The following is a 21,279-nucleotide window of genomic DNA, read 5'->3' on the forward strand; positions in this document are numbered from 1 at the left end:
CCACGGGAAGGGACCCCAGTCAGCTGACTGGTCCCCAGCACGTGAGGTAAGAGCATCCACGATCCAGCCACCCCTGGCTGCAGCTCACCCCATTCAGAAGCAGGGTTGTCACCTCTGAGGTGCAAAAACCCAGGACCCCCGGGGCTGATCCTGAGCCCCTCGAAGTGGACGGCTGGCCGTGTGCCCCGAGCACTGAGACAGATTTCCCAGCCCAGCTACCTCCATAAAGCGACGATCCTGGGACCGTCTGGCCAGGCACAGCCCCGCCGGGGACCTGCCCTCACCCCTCTCTCTCTCTCTGCCAGAGGATCCGGGGCAGGAAAGCAACGCTGGATGAAATCCAGACGGTCCATTCGGAGCATCACACGTTGCTCTATGGAACCAGCCCCCTCAACCGGCAGAAACTCGACAGCAAGAAGCTGCTAGGTATGTAGCCCTGGTAGTGCCCCGTCTGAGGGTGACTTCGGGCCCTGCCCGCTCCCACCAAGTCCCTGGGCTTTTGGCTACGGCGGGAGGCGGGTTGGGCTGTTCACGCTCCCTGCCTCGTGTGCACAGCAGGGGCAACGTCGTCTTCATGGTGGCTGCATCTTTTCTTTTACTCTAGCAAAGGCAGGACTGCCTAATGGTTAAAGCAGGGGCCAAGGCGTCAGGACGCCTGAGTTCTGTCCCTGGCTCTGGGAAGGGAGGGAGGCCTGTTGGTTAGAGCGGGAGGGGGGAGGAGGGAGTGGGAGTCAGGACGCCTGGGTTCTGTCGCTGGCTCTGGGAGGGGAGTGCGTCGTAGTGGCTAGAGCAGGGGGGACTGGAAGTCAGGGGGACTGGGTTCTTTTCCTGGCTCTGGGAGGGGAGTGTTCCCTATGGGTTAGAGCAGGGGCATTGGGTTCTTTTTCTGGCTCTGAAAGGGAGGGTGACCTGGTGGGCCGAGTGGGGACTGAGGACCCTTTCTGCTCTGGTGAGCGGTTGGATGTTGGACTAACTAGACCAAATCCAGTCCGTTACTCCGGCAGCCGCTGGGACACAGCCTCAGTGGGCCCAGTGGGGAGATGTGTCATGGCAACTCCTACACCCCTGTGTCCAGATTCCCCCCCATTTTTACCTCTTCCCAGTCCAGATGTCGAGGGGCGGGGTGAGGGGGACCGTGCCCTCCCCAGGCAGGGGCGTGGGCTCTTGGCTGTCTGTCACTGCTCCCTCTGCTCTGCCCAGGTCCCATCAGCCAGAAGATGTATGCGGTCCTGCCCTGTGGCGGCATCGGGGTGAGTAGCTCCTCGGGGGCGGGGCTGGGGAGCTCGGGGACTCCACGGTGTGCCCCCCAGGCGGCCCTGGTAACGGCCCGGCTTGCTTTCTGGGCAGGTGGACAGCGACACGGTGTGGAACGAGATGCACTCGTCCAGCGCCGTCCGCATGGCCGTGGGCTGCTTGGTGGAGTTAGCCTTCAAGGTGGCCTCGGGAGAGCTCAAGGTGAGTCTCCCGCACGCAGCCAGGTGTTTGGGGGTGCTCCGTCACATCTCCCTCTAGTGGCGGAGCATGGCCACTGCAACGGCCTGCTCCTGTCTGTCGTTATTTGTCATACTGTAGCGCCAAGGTAAGGGGTGGGCAAATTTTTTGGCCCAGGGGCCACATCTGGGTATGGAAATTGTATGGCAGGCCATGAATGCTCATGAAATTGGGGGTTGGGGTGCGGGAGGGTCTCTGGGCTGGGACCGAGGGGTTCGGAGGATGGGAGGGGGATCAGGGCTGGGGCAGGGGCACGGGAGCAGGGCAGGGGGGCACGCTGTGGCCGGCACTTACCTCAAGCAGCTCCCAGAAACAGCAGCATGTCCCCACTCTGGCTCTTATGCAGAGGTGCGGCCAGGCGGCTCTGCGCGCTGTCCTGTCCGCAGGTGCCACCCCTGCAGTTCCCATTGGCTGCAGTTCCCGGCCAATGGGAGCTGCGGGGGCGGTGCTTGGGGCTGGGGCAGCGTGCGGAGCCCCCTGGCTGTCCCTATGCATAGGCACCGGAAGGGGGACATGCTGCTGCTTCTGGGAGCCATGCGGAGTGGGGCAAGAGCTCGACCCCGCTCTCCAGCTGGAGCACCAGAGTCGGGAAAGCTCCAGACACTGCTTCCCAGCGGGAGCTCGAAGGACCGATTTAAAATGTCTGGAGGGCTGAATGTGGCCCCCAGACCGTAAGTTTTCCCGCCCCTGGCCTAGGGGCCCAAGTCATGGTGCTAGGCGCTGTACGCACACAGAACAAAAAGACTCTCCCTGCCCCCAGGGGCTTTCCATAGCTGGAGGGGCTGACCCTTTAGCTCAGGGAGTAGGGGATTGTGATTTTTGGTGCTGGAGGTCCCAAATTCACATGGAGCTGGTTCACATAGAGGATAACAACCTACTGCTGCTAGCAACTCAGGGAGTTCTCCCTCAGCTCTCCTGGAAGAGAGCTGTGGTGTGGAGATGAGTCCTCACTGATCCGTGTTGGGGTTCATCAGAAGGAGTTAAGGGGGGAGCAGAGCACTCCCCCAACACTCTCCCTCCTCCTTGACTGCGGCAGAGAGAGCTTCCCTCCCCTGTCCCAACCTGCTTTAACCCCTGCTCCTCAGACTTCCCCCTGCTCCAGCAGGGTGGGTTTGCAGATGTTGCTGGGCTCGCCCACGGGGAGAACACTCCGAGGCCAGTTGCCAGGTCAGAGGAGCCATGTGGGAAGCAGCCTTGCCTGCATCGGCCTCTCCCGCATGGTCTTGCTGATGTCGCTGGGATCTGGCAAACCAGCCCCCGTGACCCTGCCCGTCCTGCCCTTTGGATTCTGGCTGTGGTGGCCGCGGAGAAACTGGGCGGCAAAGGCCAGGCTCCCTCGAACGCAGTCGCTCATGTATTTACCCCCAGCCTGCTGGCACAGGACTGTTTGTTGCCGTGAGTCAGGGAGAATCGGGAACGGGGGCTGTGTCAAAGCGATGTCCCAGGGATTCTGGGTTCTGTCCCGTCCGGATCAAATGCACCGGGTTTGATCAGAGGCTGTCTCTATCAGCCAGCTGCTGCTGAATTCCCCTTTCCCCCAGGGACCAATAGAGGGGGACACGGCCTGGGATTGGGGGTATCCAATATTCCCATGACACAGAGCACGCAGGGACGTCTCCCGCTTGCAATCACGGAACCCGCCCCTGGGAAAGGAATTCTAGGAAGAGACACCTGGGAAAAGGAGGCCCCCGCGTGGTATTCGGAGCTCCTTTTAACACTATCCAGCCACTGGAAATGAAACGGAGTCACAGCCGTGTGACCGGCCTCCGGGGATCACAGTATTGTCTAGGGGTTAGAGCAGGGAGGAACAGGGCCGCAGCACTCCCGGGGTCTAGTCTCAGCTTCGGAACGAGGCGTGTCATCATGTCATTAGCACAAGAGAGCAGGGGGCAGGACTCCTGGGTTCTCTTCCCAGCTCTGCCGAGGAGTCACCTCGTGTGACCTCGAGCGAGTCTTTTTACCGCTGCGCCTGGTTGCCTCGCCTCTGAAACGGGGCGCGCGGGACAAATGGCGGCCGAGGCGCCCAGATCCGCCCGTGAAAGCTGCTGCTGTTTCTGGAATCCAGCCTCTTCCGTGAGCAAGACTCTGCCGCTGGAATCCAGCTGAGGACATTGATGCTGATGGAAGAGGCAGGGTAGACTGGGCTAACAGGAATGGCGGCTTCCCTGCGGGGGGAACACCTGCAGGGTCGCTCCAGGGACTGTTGTGGGTCACCCTTCTGCTCGTTCTGTTGTCATTTATTGTCTGTATTGGGCTGGGAAGCCCCAGTCATAGACCCGGGCGCCCATTTGTGCTAGGCACTGTCCCAACCCAGGACAACACGTCAGTCATAGAATCATGGAATCGTAGAATATCAGGGTTGGAAGGGACCTCAGGAGGTCATCTAGTCCAACCCCCTGCTCAAAGCAGGACCAATCCCCAATTAAATCATCCCAGCCAGGGCTTTGTCAGTCCCTGCCCCAAAGCTCTTACAAGCAAAGTGAAAATAGCCACTCTAATTTCACGTCCCCTCCTGACGTTTCCGGCCATCCCCGAGTCTGGCCCGGCCTTTCCTGAGCACCGTTAGAATGGGGTGCGGGAGTTTCTAACCTGGCTCGCTCTTTTCACCCCCCGTCTCTCTGGTTCTCTGTGCAGAATGGATTCGCCGTCATCCGGCCCCCGGGGCACCACGCGGAGGAATCGACGGCCATGTAAGTAAGGGCAGAAGTTTGTTCTCTTCCGTCCTGGGAGGCAGGGGAAAGGGGCGAATGGCAAAGTGACCCAGAAGGGCTGGTGTCTGCCCAATTCCAGCCTGGAGTTCTCACCCCATCAGGGGGGCGCACTGTCACGTGGCTGGGGGGCTATCAGGTTCTAACCGAGATCAGTCCGCTCCAGCCCTGGGGTGAGATTTGGGGCGCCCCGCTAGAGATGCCGCCAAGGGGCCTGGTACTCAGGAAGTGCCTGCCCCTTGGAAGTGTCCTGAGCTGGGCACTCAGAATCCCTCTTTGCCCAGCTCCAGCATGATTCAGCAAAGGGGCCAGGACCTGATTTGGTCTCATCTCCACCAGCCAGGCTAGATCCGTTCTGTCCCAGAGGATCTGCGGGGGCCCCCCTTTCACCTGCATCTCCAGGGAAATATTACGGGTGTGTGGTGGCTGGCATGGCTAGAGGAGGGCATGCCCCTCCCTTGCAGGAATAAGGAGGGACCCCTGCCAATGTCAAGGTAGAAACCGTCCAGGCTTTGTCTGGGCGATGGATGAACCTGGGGTAGCATCGGCTATGTTTAAACGAGAGGTGGGGGCTCAAGCTACAAATCTGGGTCTGGATTCACTCCTGTCCTGGCCAATTTGTCCCACTTGCACGGCACAAAGCAGTGGACTCTTGGCCCTCACTGGCCCACGAGAATTCCCATGCGCTGGGGGGCCCGTCAGCTGGCACAGGGGGTGGGGTGGAGCAGCCGCTGATTCGAACTCAGCGTACGATCCCAGACACCTCGCAAGCTGGTATAAATTAGAGCAGCCTGTGAGCTGCTCTAAGTGATGGCAAGAGACTGGGACCAGTGGAGAGGCCCTCAGGAAACCCTGGAGGGGAGCTGGCCCCTTGCACTGAGCTGAGGGATGTTGTCCCAGCCCAGCACATCACCAACCCTCCCCCTGCCCCGCACGCCCAGTCCCCAACCCCCTGGATGGTTGCCGGAGCATTTATGTGACCTGACTTTTGGGGGGCCTGTCTCCCCAGCCGTCATTCCCGGAGCACTGCCCTGCTGCCGGCTTTTACCCACCATGCCCCGTCGCTCTGTCCCGAGCAGGATGAAATGACGCTTGGTGCTCTCCGGGAGCCAGGGCTTCCCCAGTGGCTTGGCGCTGAGCCAGTGGAGCGGTGGGGGGCCCGGAGAGCAGAGAAGCCCTAGTGTAGATGCAGGCAGATCAGTGGGGCCAGTTCCCCGCTGCCCTGGCGCTCACGCTGGCTAGGAAGCGGTAACCACATCTCTCTCCTCTCCTGCCTCCTCAGGGGCTTCTGCTTCTTCAATTCCGTCGCGATCGCTGCCAAACTCCTCCAGCAGAAGCTAAGCGTCGGCAAGATCCTCATTGTGGACTGGGTAAGGAAGGCGGCCAGGCCAGCCAGAACATACCTCCCATTGGCTGGGAACCGGATCCCTGCTCCCCTTGCAGGGGCTGGGTCCTTCTCTCTCCAGCCAGCCCTGCAAGAGAAAAAAAATCCCCTGCCTTTGGCTAGCTTTTGCCCGGCGTGATGGAGAACGAAGGGGGTTGCGGGGTTGACGGTGTGGACGCAGCCCCTTCCCTTATTCCAGACCCCCTGCAGTTTTGCTGTGTAGCTGCATCTACACTAGGGTCTCTAGCCGGCACAGCCATGTCAACCAGGCTTCACGCCTCTTCACGCCCCTGCTTGCCATAGTTACGCCAGCAAAGGGCTGTAGAGCAGACCTGGCCATGGCTAGATCCGGTCAGTCCTCTCCCCGACACCCGGGGTTCACCTCGACTAGCTGCCCCAAGGTCAGAACTAGGGCACCTGGGATCAGACAGCGGGACAGCTGATGAGTTAGCATCGGGGGCTGGAACTGCACCTTGCTTTGCAGTGAAGACCCAGCCCCTGGCCTGGTCCCACATCCAGGTTTTGGACCAGTACAGCGTTGTCCATCTCAAGCCCTGGTTTGGTTAAAACCCTGGCTATAAAACCCCGCTTCCTGTCAGCCCAGCCAGGCTCCCTGTCTCCAGACGCTAGACAAGCTGAGTTACTCATTCAAAACACAAGCAGAAACAAACCCCCCCACCCCCCCGCCTCCCAGAGCCGACTCTGTTCAGAAGCTAAAGAAGACCCCAAGCCCCAGGATTTATGTTGCTTTCCCTTTGCAGGTGGTTTCAAAGCCCGGAATGGGTGACAGTCAGCTACCCGTTCTCTGTACCACTCCCATCAGAGACGCTTCTCGCCCCCACCCCTGCAAATGTGGCCAAGTTCTTTAGCACCTTAAATCCTTTCCCTTGTAACTGACACGGCCATCCAATCCGCGAGGCCCTCAGCTAAATAAACCCAGGAGGTTCGCCGCACTAGACTGACGTGGAAAGCAAAGGGTGTGGCAAAAGAATCCCGCTAACGGCTTTCTCTTTCCACTCTCGCCCCCGCCCGTCGCCCCCTCTTTGGGCCCCCGTCAGCTTTCCCCTCCTGGTACGAAGATGTTTGCGGGGAGGGCTAAGAATGCAGGTTGCAGGAGCGAGTAACTGCACCGACTGTTCCCAAGGGCGGCTACAGTCAGTGCACGTGCGGCTGCATTTGTGTGCACGGTTGCTGCCTGTTCTCGGGTGCCATCGTTAGCCTCCAGAGTTAACACCCGGCAGAGAGAAAAGGGGTCTCTGGTCACGGCTGCTGCCCTACACCATGGCCTCATCGGGAAGGTTTAGGGGCTGGAAAGTCGCTCGCTGTTTCCCGTGGAAGCAGGCTCGGTGCTTGCCAGGGGGGCATTGGGTACAGCAATTGGGCACCCTTGCCATAAAGGGGCAGCTGAAAAGGGCCGGAGGGAGGGTGGCTGCTGGGATCCAGTCAGCCCCAGTCCTGATGGAAGCTCGTTTGTATCTACCGGTCTCTGCCTCAGCACAGGGAGGCCTTTGGCCAGACCCGACCAGTCCCCACCCTCCCGTCAACGGGGGAGCCCCCTAACCGTCTGTGCTCCCCGCAGGACATTCACCACGGCAACGGCACCCAGCAAGCCTTCTACAGTGACCCCAACGTGCTGTACATCTCCCTGCACCGCTACGACAATGGCAACTTCTTCCCAGGCAGCGGGGCCCCCGAGGAGGTGAGCGTAGGGCCGGGGGGCTCTGGCCAGGGAGGCCCAGTGCGCGCGGTCTGGAGGGCGTCTGGTGACAGGGCTCAGCGTGGGAGCTGGGCCTCTTGTCCGAGGCCCCAGCGGGGGAGCCTGTCCCAAGGCAGGCGGAGGCATCAGGGTGGGGGTTGCAGAAAGGGGGTCTGAGGCAGGACCGATGGGGTGTGGGGCGGCTGTCGGGCCCGTCCGCCATCAGGTAGGGCTGGGATGTGACAGCTCCCAAGGATCTGACCCAAGGGCATTCCCTGCTTGGGGGTTATACAGTGCTGGGGGAAAGGGGGAGGACCCTGAATCCCCTTGTAAGGCTCCCTCCGTGATCCCCCCGTCCCCTCCCCGAATAGCTAACCGAGAAGGGGCAAGATCAGAGCAGCTGGAATGGCAGAGCTCTGAGCCGGAAGGGCCCCCCTGTGCCAGGCTCTTCCACAGGGGCTGTGGGGGCCGGGCTTCTGCTCGTGGTTTGGCCCATGGATCCATGCACGTCCTATGCACGTCTCCTCTCTTGCAGGTTGGCAGCGGGATGGGGGTGGGGTACAACATCAACATAGCCTGGACAGGGGGAGTGGACCCCCCCATCGGAGACGTGGAGTACCTGGCCGCGTTCAGGTAGGGCTCCCCCAGGGGGCACCACATCGCTGGCTGCGGCCGGCTGCTCTCCAGGGCCGGGGTACCCCCCAGGGGCAGTTTGGCCTGGATTGCAGGACTCCTGGGTTCGCATCCTGCCTTTGCCTCAGCGCCTCGCTGGCAGGTAGCACTGGCCGAGAGGAAGGAGAGACGGGGCCCTGCCACTGACTCACTGGGTGTCCTTGGGCCAGTCACTTGGCCTCCATCCGCCGCAGACTGACTGGTGCTGGGAAGAAGTTCGGGGCTAGTAGGACTGGTGTGACACTGACCCCGATCGGGCCGGGCCAGGGCAGTGTCTGCTGGGCCAGCATGGCCGCAGCCACAGTGGACAGTGCTAGCAGCTGTGGCCCTTCGAGCAGCATTATCCCCACTTCGCAGGGGGAGAAACTGAGGCACGGAGCAGGGAAGTGACGTGCTCAAGGTCAGCCTGCAGGCCAGTGTCAGAGCTGGGAATAGAACCCAAGAGTCCTGCGTGACCGTCCTACTGCCTTCCCTGCTTGTTCTGGCTGCCGCGTCTCCATGTGCCATGGAAGCGTAGCTGTTGCGGGGAAGGGGGCCTGCAGAGAGCCCTCCCTAGGGTTGGGGACTGGGGAATGCTTCATCTCTTTGGGCCCAGAAAGTGCTTTTGTTTTGCTGTGGGGAGCCAGGCAGCGGGGGCGGGGGGGAATCCCAGAGCAGGAGGGGGGCAGGGACAGGAGTTCCCAGGAGGCCAGGGCAGGAGGGGTGTTGGGGGAGGGTTCCTGAGGGCGGGGAGGGGAGGGGGGGTAAGGGAGAGGGTTTCTGGGGCAAGCCCCGCTCCACCGCAGGGTCCGAGATGTTCTGTGCCCTCTCACTGGCCAGGGAGCCGGTCTCCCAGCCCCGGATGACTCAGCCAAGGGTTTCTTGAGCTGGCGTGCTCTGCTGGGGGCCTCACTCACGGTCTCCCCTCCCCCAGGACGGTGGTGATGCCGATAGCCAACGAGTTCTCCCCGGACGTGGTCCTGGTCTCTGCCGGCTTCGACGCAGTCGAGGGACACCTGTCTCCCTTGGGCGGCTACTCCGTCACGGCGAAATGTGAGAGCGGGGCCGGCGTGCAGGGGCCAGTGGGGCTGCCTTGTGGGGGTCGAGGGCCTGTGTTTGGGGGCCAGTGGGGCTGCCCCATGGGGGTTGGGGCAAGGGCCTGCGTCTGGAGGCAGGCAGCGCTGCCCCATGGGGGCTGAGGGCTTGCTTTCGGGAGCCGGCTGGGTTGCCCCATGGGGATCGGGGCAAGGGCCTGCGTTTGGGGTCATGGCTTGGAGCAGAAAAGCGAGAACCATGAAAATTGCAGCCTGCTCCCTGGGCCGGGGCTGGGTCCCCATAACGCCTCTCGCCAGCTCATTTGTCCATGATCCAAGGGCTGGTTCCCCAGGCGGGAAAGCCCTTGGAGGGTCAAATGCCCCCAGGCAGAGGGTTGGCACAGGGTCCGGGCGCCACTCGCTCCCACTTCATCTTCAGGTTCAGTGGCTTGGGGGACCCTAAGCGCTGAAGGGGGAGCTCTGATTCCCAGGCGTGGCCTGGGGATGGATGTCGGAGCCAGGAGGGACCCAGGCCAGGCTCTTTCCCTGCCGGGTTAGCCCTGGGCACCTCTACTCATTAGGACCCAGCAGCTCCAGGGTCTCCGAGCTGGGCTGCACCTGGTTCTCCTGAGCTCCCAGCGGGCCCCCGTAGCCGTGGGGCTGATACAGAGATAAGTGCTCTCGGTGCCCCCACCTGGCTTTCCTGGGTGACAGGGGGAGAGTCACTGCCCTGCTCTGTGCCTCAGTTTCCCCATCTGTGAAATGGGGGCTTAATCCACTGACAAAGCAGTTTGCAATCCCCAGGTTGTGGGCAATGGTTAGTCTGTCTGTCTATCTCCATGCATGCAGGCATACCTGTCTGTCCATCTGTCTGTCTCTTTATCTCCATGCCTACGCCTCTATCGCACTGGCCCCTGTTATCCCAGTGCCCCCGAGTGCTAGGGGAGGGTCTTGTCCCACACTGACCAGGGCAGTTTCTCCCCCTCCCTGTAGGTTTCGGACACCTGACCAAGCAGCTGATGAAGCTGGCTGGCGGGCGCGTGGTGCTGGCTTTGGAGGGAGGACACGACCTGACAGCCATCTGCGACGCCTCAGAAGCCTGTGTCTCCGCCCTGCTTGGCGTGGAGGTCAGTGGAGTTCCTGCCCGGCGCAGCCCACACGGGCTCATCTCTGGGCCTCAGTTTCCCCTCCCTGTTTAGCCTGCAAGCTCTTCTGGGCTGGGACTGCGTCTTACTTTATCTGTGCAGCACCTGGTCTCGGCTGGGCCGCGAGGTGCTCATGTGATACAGACAATAAATATTATCAATTGATATAATTTAGTATCTGCATTACAGCAGCGTCTAGGAGCCCCAATGACAGGGCCTCCATTGTGCAAACACAAAACAAAGAGATGGTCTCTGCCCCAAAGAGCTAACTAAAGAGGTGACTGCAATACAGGGGAAAGCGGGCCCCAGACTGGGCCCAAAAGCCCCAGTTCAGGACAGCATCTCTCTTCAGGACGGCCCTTTGGCATGTGGTCAACTTTAAACAGGTGCTTCGGTCCCCTGGACCGTCCCTGGGTGAAATCCTGGCTTCACTGGGGTGAGATTTCACCCAATGTACTCAGCAGGACTTCAGCACGTGCTCCGAATAGTTTATTGTTGTTATTGCAGGGGCTCCTCTGAGCCCCCAGCGGGCTGGGTCCTTGGTTGTGCTGCGCAGACAAGATGGTCGCACGTGCTTAAGTGCTCTCCTGACCGGAGATGGATTTAATCGCACGCTTAAATGCGTTGAATGGGAGCCCGCGGGCTGCCAGATGCGCAGGGAACAAACTGAAACACAGGGACCGATACTGGTTCCCTCTATTTGCTCTCTCATGTCTCTCTGTCTGGTGCCCTGCTGGCCAGCTTGGCAGAATTTGGTTTGGGGTTGTTGTTTTTTTAATTTTGATGGATAAAATCAAATTTTCTTTTTAACCTTTGTTTCTATTTTTGTTGATTTTTTTTTTTTTGGTTCAATTTAAGTTTCTGGGGGGTGACAGACCCCCATTGCGGGGAAGACCCCCCACCCCCCACTGCTGAATGGCTCCTCCTGGGGGCTCGTATTCCTCCTCCACCTTGCAGTCCTGGTCGGGGGGGGGTGTCTCTGCTCTGCCCTGCCAGGACCGTAGCCTTGTCCTTGTGCCTGCAGGGACCGTATGTCAGTAGCTCTGCGGCTGGGCAGAGACCCCAGCGGGTGAGCGAGAAGTGGGGCTGCAGAGGGCTCCCTGCCTGGCCGTGGGGCCGGTGACACCCAATCCCTGCAGGCGAAAGGCATGGGAAGGGGGAGACTGCACTCGCTCCAACTGTTATCCATTGATATGTTTTGTCAGTTTCGGTGTGTCAGCTGAAATCAGCACTGATGGACCCTTATCAATTAAAATCGAATCCTGCCATGTCTAACAATCGGCTAGATGTATCCTGGGTGGTATGGGATTTTTCTCTGCCTTTCTCTGAAGCATCGGAGACAGGACACCGAACCCGGCGGGGGTGGGGGGCAGAGAATCCTCTTGTAGATGCCTGTCTCTGGGGTGTTTTGCGCACATGCTCAGGGTCACCCTGAGCTCCAGATTTGGAGCCGGGAAGGATTTTTCCCCTGGTCAGATTGGCAGGGACCACCGGGGGTGGTTTCACACCTCTCTGCAGCGCAGGGTGTGGATTACGGGCTGGGATCCTCTGAGCATCTCTCACCTGATCAGTTCCCCGCCATTGCAGGAAGCTCCGGCATCGGCAGCCCTTCAGTCTCTCCCGTTCCCTGCCTGCTGGTGGCAGGTAACAGTTTAGCCTCTGGAGGGCAGGTTTGATCTAACGAAAGTCTGAATACAGGGGAGTTAACGGCCTGTGCTGTGCCACAGGTCAGGCTGGTTCCAGTCGGGCCCTAAACTCTAACCTCTGTGAAAGTTCTAGTGATCCCAGCTGAGCCAGGTACCTGACCAGGAACCGTGAAACTGACTAGAAACAAGCGTGAAACTGACTATCACCATGGGTAGGGAGGGAAGTAGGAAAAAGAGAACAGACCTCAGAGCAAGGGATGAGTCTGGCGCTATAAACCCTCCCAGTGTGTTACCAGGGGAAGGGGGCATTTGGGAAGGGCATTTTCTTTTAAAAGATACATTAATTATGGTCCTGATCCTGCAGTTGAAGCGCACAGGCGGGTCCCGTCTGCCTCTAAGGAGCTTCCCCTCCCCCTCCCCCGATCAAGGGTTGAGGTTTTCAGAAGTGCTCAGCATGGGCCTCACTCCACTCCCAGCAAAGTCACTGGTAAAACCCCCATTGATTTCAACAGGAGCAAACTGAGGGTAATTGGAAAAGCCCTCCCCAGGGGATTCAACTGGGAAGCCAGGGCCCCTCCCAGCCCCAGGGGTGGGGCCCATCTTATTACTGTTGTAACTTTTATATGATGGAGTCACTATATAATAATAATAATGTGGGAAGCGGGGACCCCCCGTCGGGGAAAGTAGACTTGAATGAAGCGAGGGTGGGGAGGGGAAGGGTACAGAACATGCCCCCAACTCTTTCTGAGTCTCTCTTCTCTCCCCATCCCCCCTCTCTCCCAGCTGGAACCCCTGGATCAAGCTCTCCTGCAGCAAAAGCCAAATGTAAATGCCGTGGCCACGCTGGAGAAGATTATTGAAATCCAGAGTAAGTGGAGGGGGAGGGGCAGCCCAGGGCGCTGGGTCTGGGGAGGGGTTGGGGAATCCCTTCAGTTGATGGCCTTTAGTTTCACCTCCGGGCAGAACTTCAGAGGGGGATAGGAAAAGCGAGTCCCAGATGTGCTGGGGGTGGGTCATAGGATGAGGAGGCTTTAGCTCTTCTCCCAGCAGGAGGCGCTGTGGCGGATGGGGCAAGAGAACTCCCAGCTATTCCTGCCCCAGCCTCTCCCAGCAGGAGGCGCTGTAGGGGGTGGGGCAGGAGCGCTGGCTGTGGGGGGAGCTCCCAGCTGTGCCCGTCCCAGCCACCCCCAGAAGGGGGCGCTGTAGGGGGGTGGGGCAGGAGCGCGGAAGCGGGTTGTCAGGCGCCCCCAATAACTCACTCCCGGTGCCTGCAGGCAAACACTGGAGCTCTGTGAACCGCTGTGCCTCAGTGGTCAGTTGTTCCTTGCTGGAGGCGCAGAAGGGAGAAGCCGAGGAGGCAGAGACAGTAAGTGCCATGGCATTGCTCTCGGTCGATGCCGAACAAGGAAGCACAGACTGCAGCCCCAGGTATGGCCACCCCCCCGCGGCACCCTCTGCCTTTGTACGTCCTCGGCATCCTGGATGTATTGTACCTTGTTGCTTACAACTGGGATTAGCCTCCTTGCTTGTATCCCCACAATACGGGCCCGAGTGCGGTCCTCAGCTGGCTCATTGAGCCATTTTTGTTGGAGGTGGACTTGAGTCTGGGTCTAGATCTGGCTCTAAACTTCCCAGTAGCAGGGGGATAGAGCTCCAAGCCTCTTGCCTCCAAACAACAGGCCCTTGAGCTAAAGGACAATCTCCATTAGCCCATATCTGTACAGGGCCTATGACACAGAATTGATCAGTTCTGCACCCATCCAGTAGGGGGCAGTGGTGCAGAACTGATCAATCCGGCCAACTGACTGCAGTGTGAACCTGCTGATGCTTCTTCATTGCCCAGCTCGGTGCATGCCAAGGGATTTGCGTTTGCAGGTGAAATTCACCCTGGGCAGCGTGTCACTGGGACAATGCCTCATGCTGGTGCTTCCACACGGGGGGGGGTCATTTCTCCTTTCTCCTTTGCACGCCCTGGCTTGTGAGACAGCTTGTCCTCCCCTCCCCCTTTTTGCTCGCCTACTTACAGCACCTGGGCAAGCTCCCACAGGGGAGCTGTGGCTGAGTTGAGGCCCCTTGGAAAAGTGAATCCATGGAGTCCGTTTTCCTCCTGCCCGCTCGCATTGCTAGTGACCAGTAACACGCCGCAAAGACCCCAGTGCCCCAAAACCACAAGCAAAACTCCTCCAGTCTTTGGCAGAGCCGAGACGGTGGGAACCATGTCCCGGCAACCAAACACCGCGGGGTCTGATCTGCTTCGGTGGGGTCTGTGGCGTGTCTGCGCCCAAGGCCCCAAGGGCTGGGGGAGACGGGGAGGACAGCGGATCATGGGCCATGTTCTCCTGCCCGCTCGCAGGAAGGAGGGCAGCAGGAAGCGATTGGATAGCATGGCGAGGATCATGTTCCAACACACTCATCCTCTGCCCCTTGTCTCCCCCCACCCGCCTTGCGTGTAAGGGAGCGAGCAGGGAGGGGGCTCAGACTCTGGCCTGGTCTAGAGGGAGAATCAGCCCCAGTTTCAGTCACAGGGCAGACCCCCCAGGCACAGAGGCAGGGCTGGGCTTGATGCTGGTGGAGCTTTGTCCTGGGGTCAGCTCGAGGGCCGCAAAGCTCAGCTTTCCTTGGCTGCATTTGGGAGCAGCTGGCCAGACTCTGGTGAAATCAGGAGCTAATCCCCAGTGTGTGCAGTCTCCCTGCGCCTGGCACGTCTCCTTATTTGTGTTCCTGTACCACCTACGAACCCTGTGTCGCTAGGTGCTGTACACATATTGTACACAGACTGTCCCTGTCCTCAAAGAGCATACAATCGCTAAGGCCCGACAGACATGGACAGTCAGCAAATACAGATACTTATCCCCATGCGTAGCCCCGACCCTCACTCCTTTGCTAGAGGGACACGTTTTCTAGCATGTTGGGGGGCTGAGCAATTTGGAAAGCCCAGTTATCTCTGTCACCCCTGGAGTTACCGAGTGATGAGGACTTTTGAGAACTCTTTATTTAGGTACCTAAATGGGAGCTGGGTTCTTCGGACGGTCCGGGCTCCAATTGCGTGTGCTGAATGCCGGGGACCATCCGTCCCTGGAACACAACCTGAGATCAGGCCTTCCGCCTGAGAGCAAGCGCCCGCCCCATATTAACAGCTGGTGTCTCTCTCTTTGCCCCTAGACAAGTGGAGGAGCCGATGGAGGCGGAGCCTGTTTTGTGAAGTGCCAAGCCGTCGTGGAGCTGTCACTTTTTTGTGGGTTTTTTGGTCATTTGTGATTTCGTTCCCCCTTCCCCCCCCCCAAAAAGGAATTTTTTTCTATTAAAAAGAGGAGAAAAAAAAAAAGGCATACTCGACTCCACAACAAAGCCGTGTGTGTGATTGTGTCCGTCTCCACGCAGCTGAGCACACCAGCCTCTGTCTTGTCCCTGCACCTTTGGGAGTCAGGGGTTTGGCTGGTTTCGATTTCCTTCTCTCCTGTCTTTCTTCATCCTTCTTCCCTTTGGTGACACACGGTAGCAGCGAAACAAGAAACTGTTTCACTTTGGGGGTCCTTCATGCTCTGTGCTCAGGAGAGAGGAGACGACCCGGCTGATTTCAAATCCAAACGGCAACACTGTCCTGTTTTCTCTCCCTCTCTCTCCTTTTCTCGTTCCCCTTGTTCGCTCACACCGCAATCCGAGCTCGGTGACTTGCTTTCTTTTTTCTTTTTAAGCCTTCACACCTGAATTCATCTTTCTGTCAATTGTGTGGAAGTGTTTCTGAGACATAAGTGACTCTGAATGCTAACTGAGGACGGTCTCTGGGGGAGGAGAAAGGAAATATTCGTGCCTTTAATTAAGTCATTTTTTTTAATGCCTTAATTTCTCTGTGATTTTCATTTTGCTCTTTTGAGTTACCGTTTCTGAGGGAGCTATACATATATAAATACGGGGCAGGGGAAGAGAGTCACACTTTTAGTTTGATTCTCAATCTCCCCCCACCCCCAACCCTCCCTTCTCCTACCACACACACTGTGTAATTAATCCCATTGTAATTAAGAGAGCCATTGTGCATCCGTGTTCACGACCAATGCTTTCTGGAAGTTCTCTTTGTTCTGTTCTCACAAAGCCTCGTCTCGCTGTAAATAATTTGATTTCTTGTCTTGTGTGCACAAAAACCGTTGTCCATTCGTAAAAAAACAAAAACAAAAAACAGAAAAAAAAAAAAGGAAAAAAAATATTTTTCTTTTCCTGTTACTTCACCAGCCTAAGAGAACTTAGAAGGATTTTAGCTTTAAAAGAGGAAAAAAACAAAGGTATATAATTTTATTACAGATGTATTATTTAATAGTATTTTTTTAAATGCACTGCACATGCTTTTCCTTTGGAAAGTCGGGTGGTGGGGGGCCGGAGATTTGCACCAAGGACAGAGCTGGGTGGTTTTGTTTTAAACGATTTCTAAGTTTCGGGTGATGTCAGCCTGCGTGTCGTGTGGTTTTTCTCTTTGGTTGAAACCTCTGATGAGGTCTGTCGGGGTCACCGTTCCCTTTGGGTTTAATGCTCCCAGGGACTCCCGGTGGAATGGCCTCTTGGATCATCTCCACATTCGGATTCACCTTTCTGTTCTGCCCTTTTCGTAGGCACCCACGGGTCCTGGCTGTGGTTGTGTAGCGAGGAGATACAAGTCACTGGGGGGGATTAGGTTTGTCCTGGTGTGGAGGGATAGGACGATGCCTTTTAAAGCTGTGGGCTGACAGGAGACTGAGGTGGTGCTTAGGTCTGGGGCTGGCCCCGGCAAGGGGCTGACCTGTTGCATTGGAAGGGGGGTGAATTTCACCCCGGCCTACAGGAAGTGATGCAGGAGGATTCCTTGCCGCCCGCCACTGTGCCAGGCATTCTGGGAAGTGGCGGGGTGGATCTAGAGCCCTTGGCTGCTGAAGGTGCTGCAGTTTGCCCCACCCGCAGGAGTCTCAGTACTAGACCCAGATCCAAACAGCCCCAGAGATAATCGCTGGCCCCTCTGATGAGGCAAACCTGAACCCTGGATCCAGCCCCCTCTAAGCTTTGGGGACTGTCCCGCTGCCAGAGGACCCTTCTTTGTCGTCAGTTGTCTTCCTCTCCCCGGCTCAGATCCCTTCTCTCTGACACCGCAGTGGGAGTAGCTGTGCTGAACTCCCCCCATGAAGGCCCTGTCTACGCTGGGGTTCAAGCCCTGACTGCAGACAGGGCTAATGGCCCCTCCCAGAGATACCCCTGGGACTCTTCACCCCCCTTTGCAGGGTGAGGTGCTTTGGGGAGGCTAGAATCCCCCTACCACGCTCCCCAGGTTGCTCCCCCAGCCCAGGGCAAGCCCCTTCCAGCCTGAGCCTGGGGATCAGACTTTGCCCCCACGTTCCCGAGTTGCTGGCTGAGCACCGGGCCCCTTTCATGGTCTTACTTGTCTCCCTCCCCCATACGGTTTCTTAGCCGCAGGGCCCAACGGCACGAGCCCATGCAAGCGCAACGGGTGTGCGGATGAGAGGGAGCGTCAAAGCGCTCTCGGCACGAGGCTCCCCGCCTGCTGCCCCGCTGCAGCACCCTGCCCCTGAAACAGAGAGGCAAGCGGCCACTTGTCTCTTGTGCCCAGCGCTAACTGAGCGGAGCTGGGGGGGACTTCGTGCAATACGTACTTGTGAACACTAGCTGGTGCCGTTTGGCAAGGCAGCTCTGCTCCCTAGAGCTCTGCGCTTATCACTACGGCCCCTCAGTGCCGCCAGGTGATAAACGGGGTCTTTCCCTGTATAGCAACTCGCTAACCCTTGGAGGGGAGAAGGATCTATGCAGCTTGGCCTCCTCCTGGCTGGCTCTGAAGGGGGTTCCCCTGGGATTGGCGCGATCGCAACAGCTCCTTAGTCGGGGTCATTTGGCGCGTGGCTAAACCTGCCGGGGTAGCGCCAGGCCAGCTCACCTCACTTGTAGGCTGGACTCCTGACCCACCCAGGAGGCCTGGCAACGTGTCGGTAAGAAACCCAGCTCTCTCGTTCCGAAAACCAGTGCCCTAGAAAGAGCGGGTGGGTTGACAAACTTAACTCAGGTGAAACTAAGAGAGATGGATTATTGATCATCCCTAGGATAGGACGGTGGTGGGGGGGGGACTTATGCGGGTTGATCTTCCGTCTCTGCTTATACGGCTCCCCGTCCCACCCCTTCTCTCCAGCATGGTGCTGGCCATTAGCTTTGACTGCAGTGTGGCGAAGGTCAGATGGTCTGTTCAGAGCCTCTTGAGTCTGGGCTCTTGCCGAGCTGTTAAAGGCAGAATGAGCAGGGGTAGAAACAAGAGGGGCTGGTTTATTGGCAGCTGGGCAGCTTCACCCTGGCGGCTTCTTTAGGAAACCTGCAGTGGTGGCAGGGTCCGTGGAGCAGTGACTCTAGGATACGCCGCATTTCCCTTTGGTTGTCGGTTCAAATGCAGCTCAGGTCGGCAGTGACTGGGTCTGTCTACACTGCACGGTAAACCCAGGCTCAGACTCACATTTGGGCCCAACCCGCCTGCCATCCACACACAAATCAGTCAGGCCCTACCTGGGGTGGTTGGGGGGCGGGGTGGGGCGGGTGTAAGCCTGAGCTCCACTGTGAGTCGGGTCCAAGCCCTGTCATTTTGCAGTGTGGATGCAGTGCAAGCTGCAGACCCGAGTCAGAGGTCTGCCCAGTGCAGTATGGGCCTGTTAGCATGGCTGTGAGCCCTGGGTCCAACACTTGTAAACCCAGGTTTACCACGCAGTGTGGATGCACAAGCGTGGGCTTGAATCCATAAGCCTGGGTCCCACAGACCCGTGTTTGCAATGCAGTGTAGACATACTCAGTTGGGTCCCAGTGATGCGCTGCAAGGCAGACATACTCGGTAGGGTCCCAGTGATGTGCTGCAGGATAGCCAGACTTGGTAGGGTCCCAGTGATGCACTGCAGTGCAGACATACTCGGTCGGCTCCCACTGACGGAGGTTCAGCTGCGCAGCCTGGATGTCAGATTTGTCTCTATAAATACCTTTTGAGCAGGTCACCCTGGGCCCTGGCTTGGATCTTCACCTCCGCCTTTTGCCAGCAGTGCCGAGGCATGACATACAAAGCGAGTCGGCACTGAAAGTTGGAAGGCTCCGTTCAGTTCTGAGCCGCCCACCCCTAGCGGAGACGTCGCCCAGTCAGGCGGCCGTGCAGTGAGGTGGGGTCTCCGAGCATGGCCCTGGGGGCTAATACGGAGGGTGGATTTTGCCCAGGTGACAAAACCCACCTTCCCACCTGGCGCCACTATTCTGTCTTGGCAGAGATGTCCAGGATTGAATTTCCCTTTGCCCTGCCAGGGTTGCCCCCTTCAGGGCAGAGCTGGCCCGGGGGAAGCTTGCCCATGCTCAGCGGCTCCATTCTTCTTGGCAAGGCAGGAGATGTGAAAACTCCGGCAGAGCTTCCCAGATTAGGGGCTCGCTGATCTCAGCTGGGCTCTAGCCCAGAGGCCAAGAGAAGTTAGGCACAGAAGGGTCTACTATAGCTCGCCTGAGCACTCAGGGAGTTGGAACAGGGATCACAGTCCTCTGCACGCCCCAGCCACCACTCGCTGGGCAAACCCACTGGAGGAAGGGCCCCGATGGGTCATTCGAAGCCATGGGTGGTCCCTTCGAGGTCCTGTCTCCACTGATCTCCCAGATCCCCTTCTCCCCTTCCCAGAGCAGCACGGAGGTCGTTGCCAGGTTTCCAAGGGGCATATCCGCAGGCAGGGTGGTTTACAAGGTTTCGCTCACCTGATTAAAGGCCTGTCTAGAAGCCATGCTAGGTCCGTTCTGCCAAGAACCCCTGTCCAAATGTGAGTCCCGCTTCCCTGGGAAGGCTTGGCCGTGGCTTGCCCGCTGGGCAGGCAGAGCCTGAGTTCCCTGCTCGAATCCCAACTGCTTGCAATACCAAGCAAGGCACCCTCAGCTCTGTCACCACAGCTGGCTCCCACGTGGCAAGCCCTGAACATGGCACCAGCACTGCTGGGGCTTTGCCTGGAAAGCTGGAGCTGAGCCCCTTGAAAGGCTCAAGCTTGTTCTTAATTACCCCTCCCTGAACCATAATGCCCCCTGGAGCCGTCCACTAGCTCCTAGGTCCTTAAAGCCACCCCCGCTCCCTGGAAACCCCACGGGCCAACAGCAGCAATTGCACCTGCCTCTTCTTTGGGTGGGGAACCTCCCCTCTGACCCACCTTGGCTAAACGATGCCCTGATCTTGCCACAATGGTAGCACAGTGCCCTTCATCTGCCCTGTCTGCTCTAGAGATGCAACTGCCCTCCCTCCCCCGGTTACAACCCTGTTTCGTTTTGGAGTGTAGATGGGACCTCATTTTGTAGCCACGCTATGGCACCGCTCTAACCCAGTTCCAAAACGCTGGCAGCAACCCGTCTCCGCTTCGCAGCGCAGCCCTGGTGTAGCCAGCCCGGAGACCAGCCGGTCAGGAACTGTCACCTGGACGCGGCTGTATCGGTAGAACCCTTCGACTGTCTGATGTACCAGTAACCAGAGGGTCCTGTTTGCCCTCACCCTGCACCTCGCACAGTCATTTGGGTGTAAAACGCTACCAGATCAGACCAGGCGTGTTTCACACCCTCAGGGCACTCGAGCAAACGACTGGCACGGGGGTGACAGGCCCATCTGATCTCAGCTCCTGAATACAGTTGAGCCCCCTCTGCCCAAGTAAAGCCAAACTGTGTTCGAATCAAACACTGATCCTAGAGTTCGGGGAGGTGGCGGGAACCTTTTTGCTCATAAAGTCCTCCAGTCTTAAAGCAACCGAGAAAAGAAAAGCATTTTCCCCTTGGTCGCATTGTTCCTCATCATGGTAATGTTTCTTTTGGGACGGGGGAGGGCAGTGAGCCGCCCTCCCCCCTTTTGCAGTCTGTCTCGGTTGCATTATGGGGGTGTCAGTTTCTGCCTGGGTTCTATTCTTCATTCATTTGCAAAAAAAAAACCAAAAAAAAAAACCCCAAACCAAGCCATGGCTCCATTGGACACCTGTAAGTGTTTGTCCACGGGTGGATTGTGTCCCATGGTCTCGTTTCTGAGTTTCACACCGTCTCTGCAGTATTACGTTGTTGGGGGTGGTCTGTGCTGTTTTTGTTGTTCCTGTCCCCTGGACGCTGCAAGATGCCACCCCCTCCCCGGGGTGGGAACTGTTTCTGTCTGAGGGTTTGGTTTTGGTTTTCTGGTTTTTTGCCCTGCTCTCTGTCTCGCTCTCGCTATGGTTTTCAGTTGAGTATTTTGTAATCTGTTACAATGTTTGTCCTTGTGTAAATAAAACTGTTTCTGGCAATACCCGCTGGTGACGCTGGCGTGCGTGGGTTTGTTTGGGGTTGTACCTTTCCGCCAAGCCTGCCAGGGCCCGAACAGGGCCGCACCAGCCCTGAGTTTCACCTCCATTAAGGCTGCCGCAGCGGCGTTGGATTTTGATTACTGGCCTGATTTTCAGAGGTTTCCCGCAGCATCAAGGGGATTTGATGGTCCTTTCCGCTGTCAGAAAGGGGCTGTGCGGCAACTCACCAGGTCGGAAGGCTGGTCTAGT

General features: G+C 58.2%; 1 protein-coding gene across 10 annotated transcripts in view; it reads left to right on the top strand.

Annotated features, from left to right (window-relative positions):
* Positions 1 to 21,032, top strand: part of HDAC5 (histone deacetylase 5) — a 106,457-nt gene extending 85,425 nt beyond the window's left edge. For all 10 annotated transcript variants that reach the window (XM_075123639.1, XM_075123636.1, XM_075123638.1 and 7 more), the window contains 12 exons: positions 306 to 426; positions 1,201 to 1,250; positions 1,348 to 1,455; positions 4,126 to 4,181; positions 5,482 to 5,569; positions 7,163 to 7,282; positions 7,815 to 7,912; positions 8,865 to 8,983; positions 9,958 to 10,091; positions 12,539 to 12,623; positions 13,030 to 13,183; positions 14,918 to 21,032. In XM_075123639.1, coding sequence (XP_074979740.1) covers positions 306 to 426; positions 1,201 to 1,250; positions 1,348 to 1,455; positions 4,126 to 4,181; positions 5,482 to 5,569; positions 7,163 to 7,282; positions 7,815 to 7,912; positions 8,865 to 8,983; positions 9,958 to 10,091; positions 12,539 to 12,623; positions 13,030 to 13,183; positions 14,918 to 14,957 — 1,173 coding nt within the window. In that variant the 3' untranslated portion in view covers positions 14,958 to 21,032. The remainder of the gene's footprint in view (positions 1 to 305; positions 427 to 1,200; positions 1,251 to 1,347; positions 1,456 to 4,125; positions 4,182 to 5,481; positions 5,570 to 7,162; positions 7,283 to 7,814; positions 7,913 to 8,864; positions 8,984 to 9,957; positions 10,092 to 12,538; positions 12,624 to 13,029; positions 13,184 to 14,917) is intronic.
* The last annotated feature ends 247 nt before the right edge of the window (positions 21,033 to 21,279 follow it).

This window comes from Caretta caretta, chromosome 27 (assembly GCF_965140235.1).
Source record: "Caretta caretta isolate rCarCar2 chromosome 27, rCarCar1.hap1, whole genome shotgun sequence".
Classification (NCBI taxonomy): Eukaryota; Metazoa; Chordata; order Testudines; family Cheloniidae; genus Caretta; species Caretta caretta.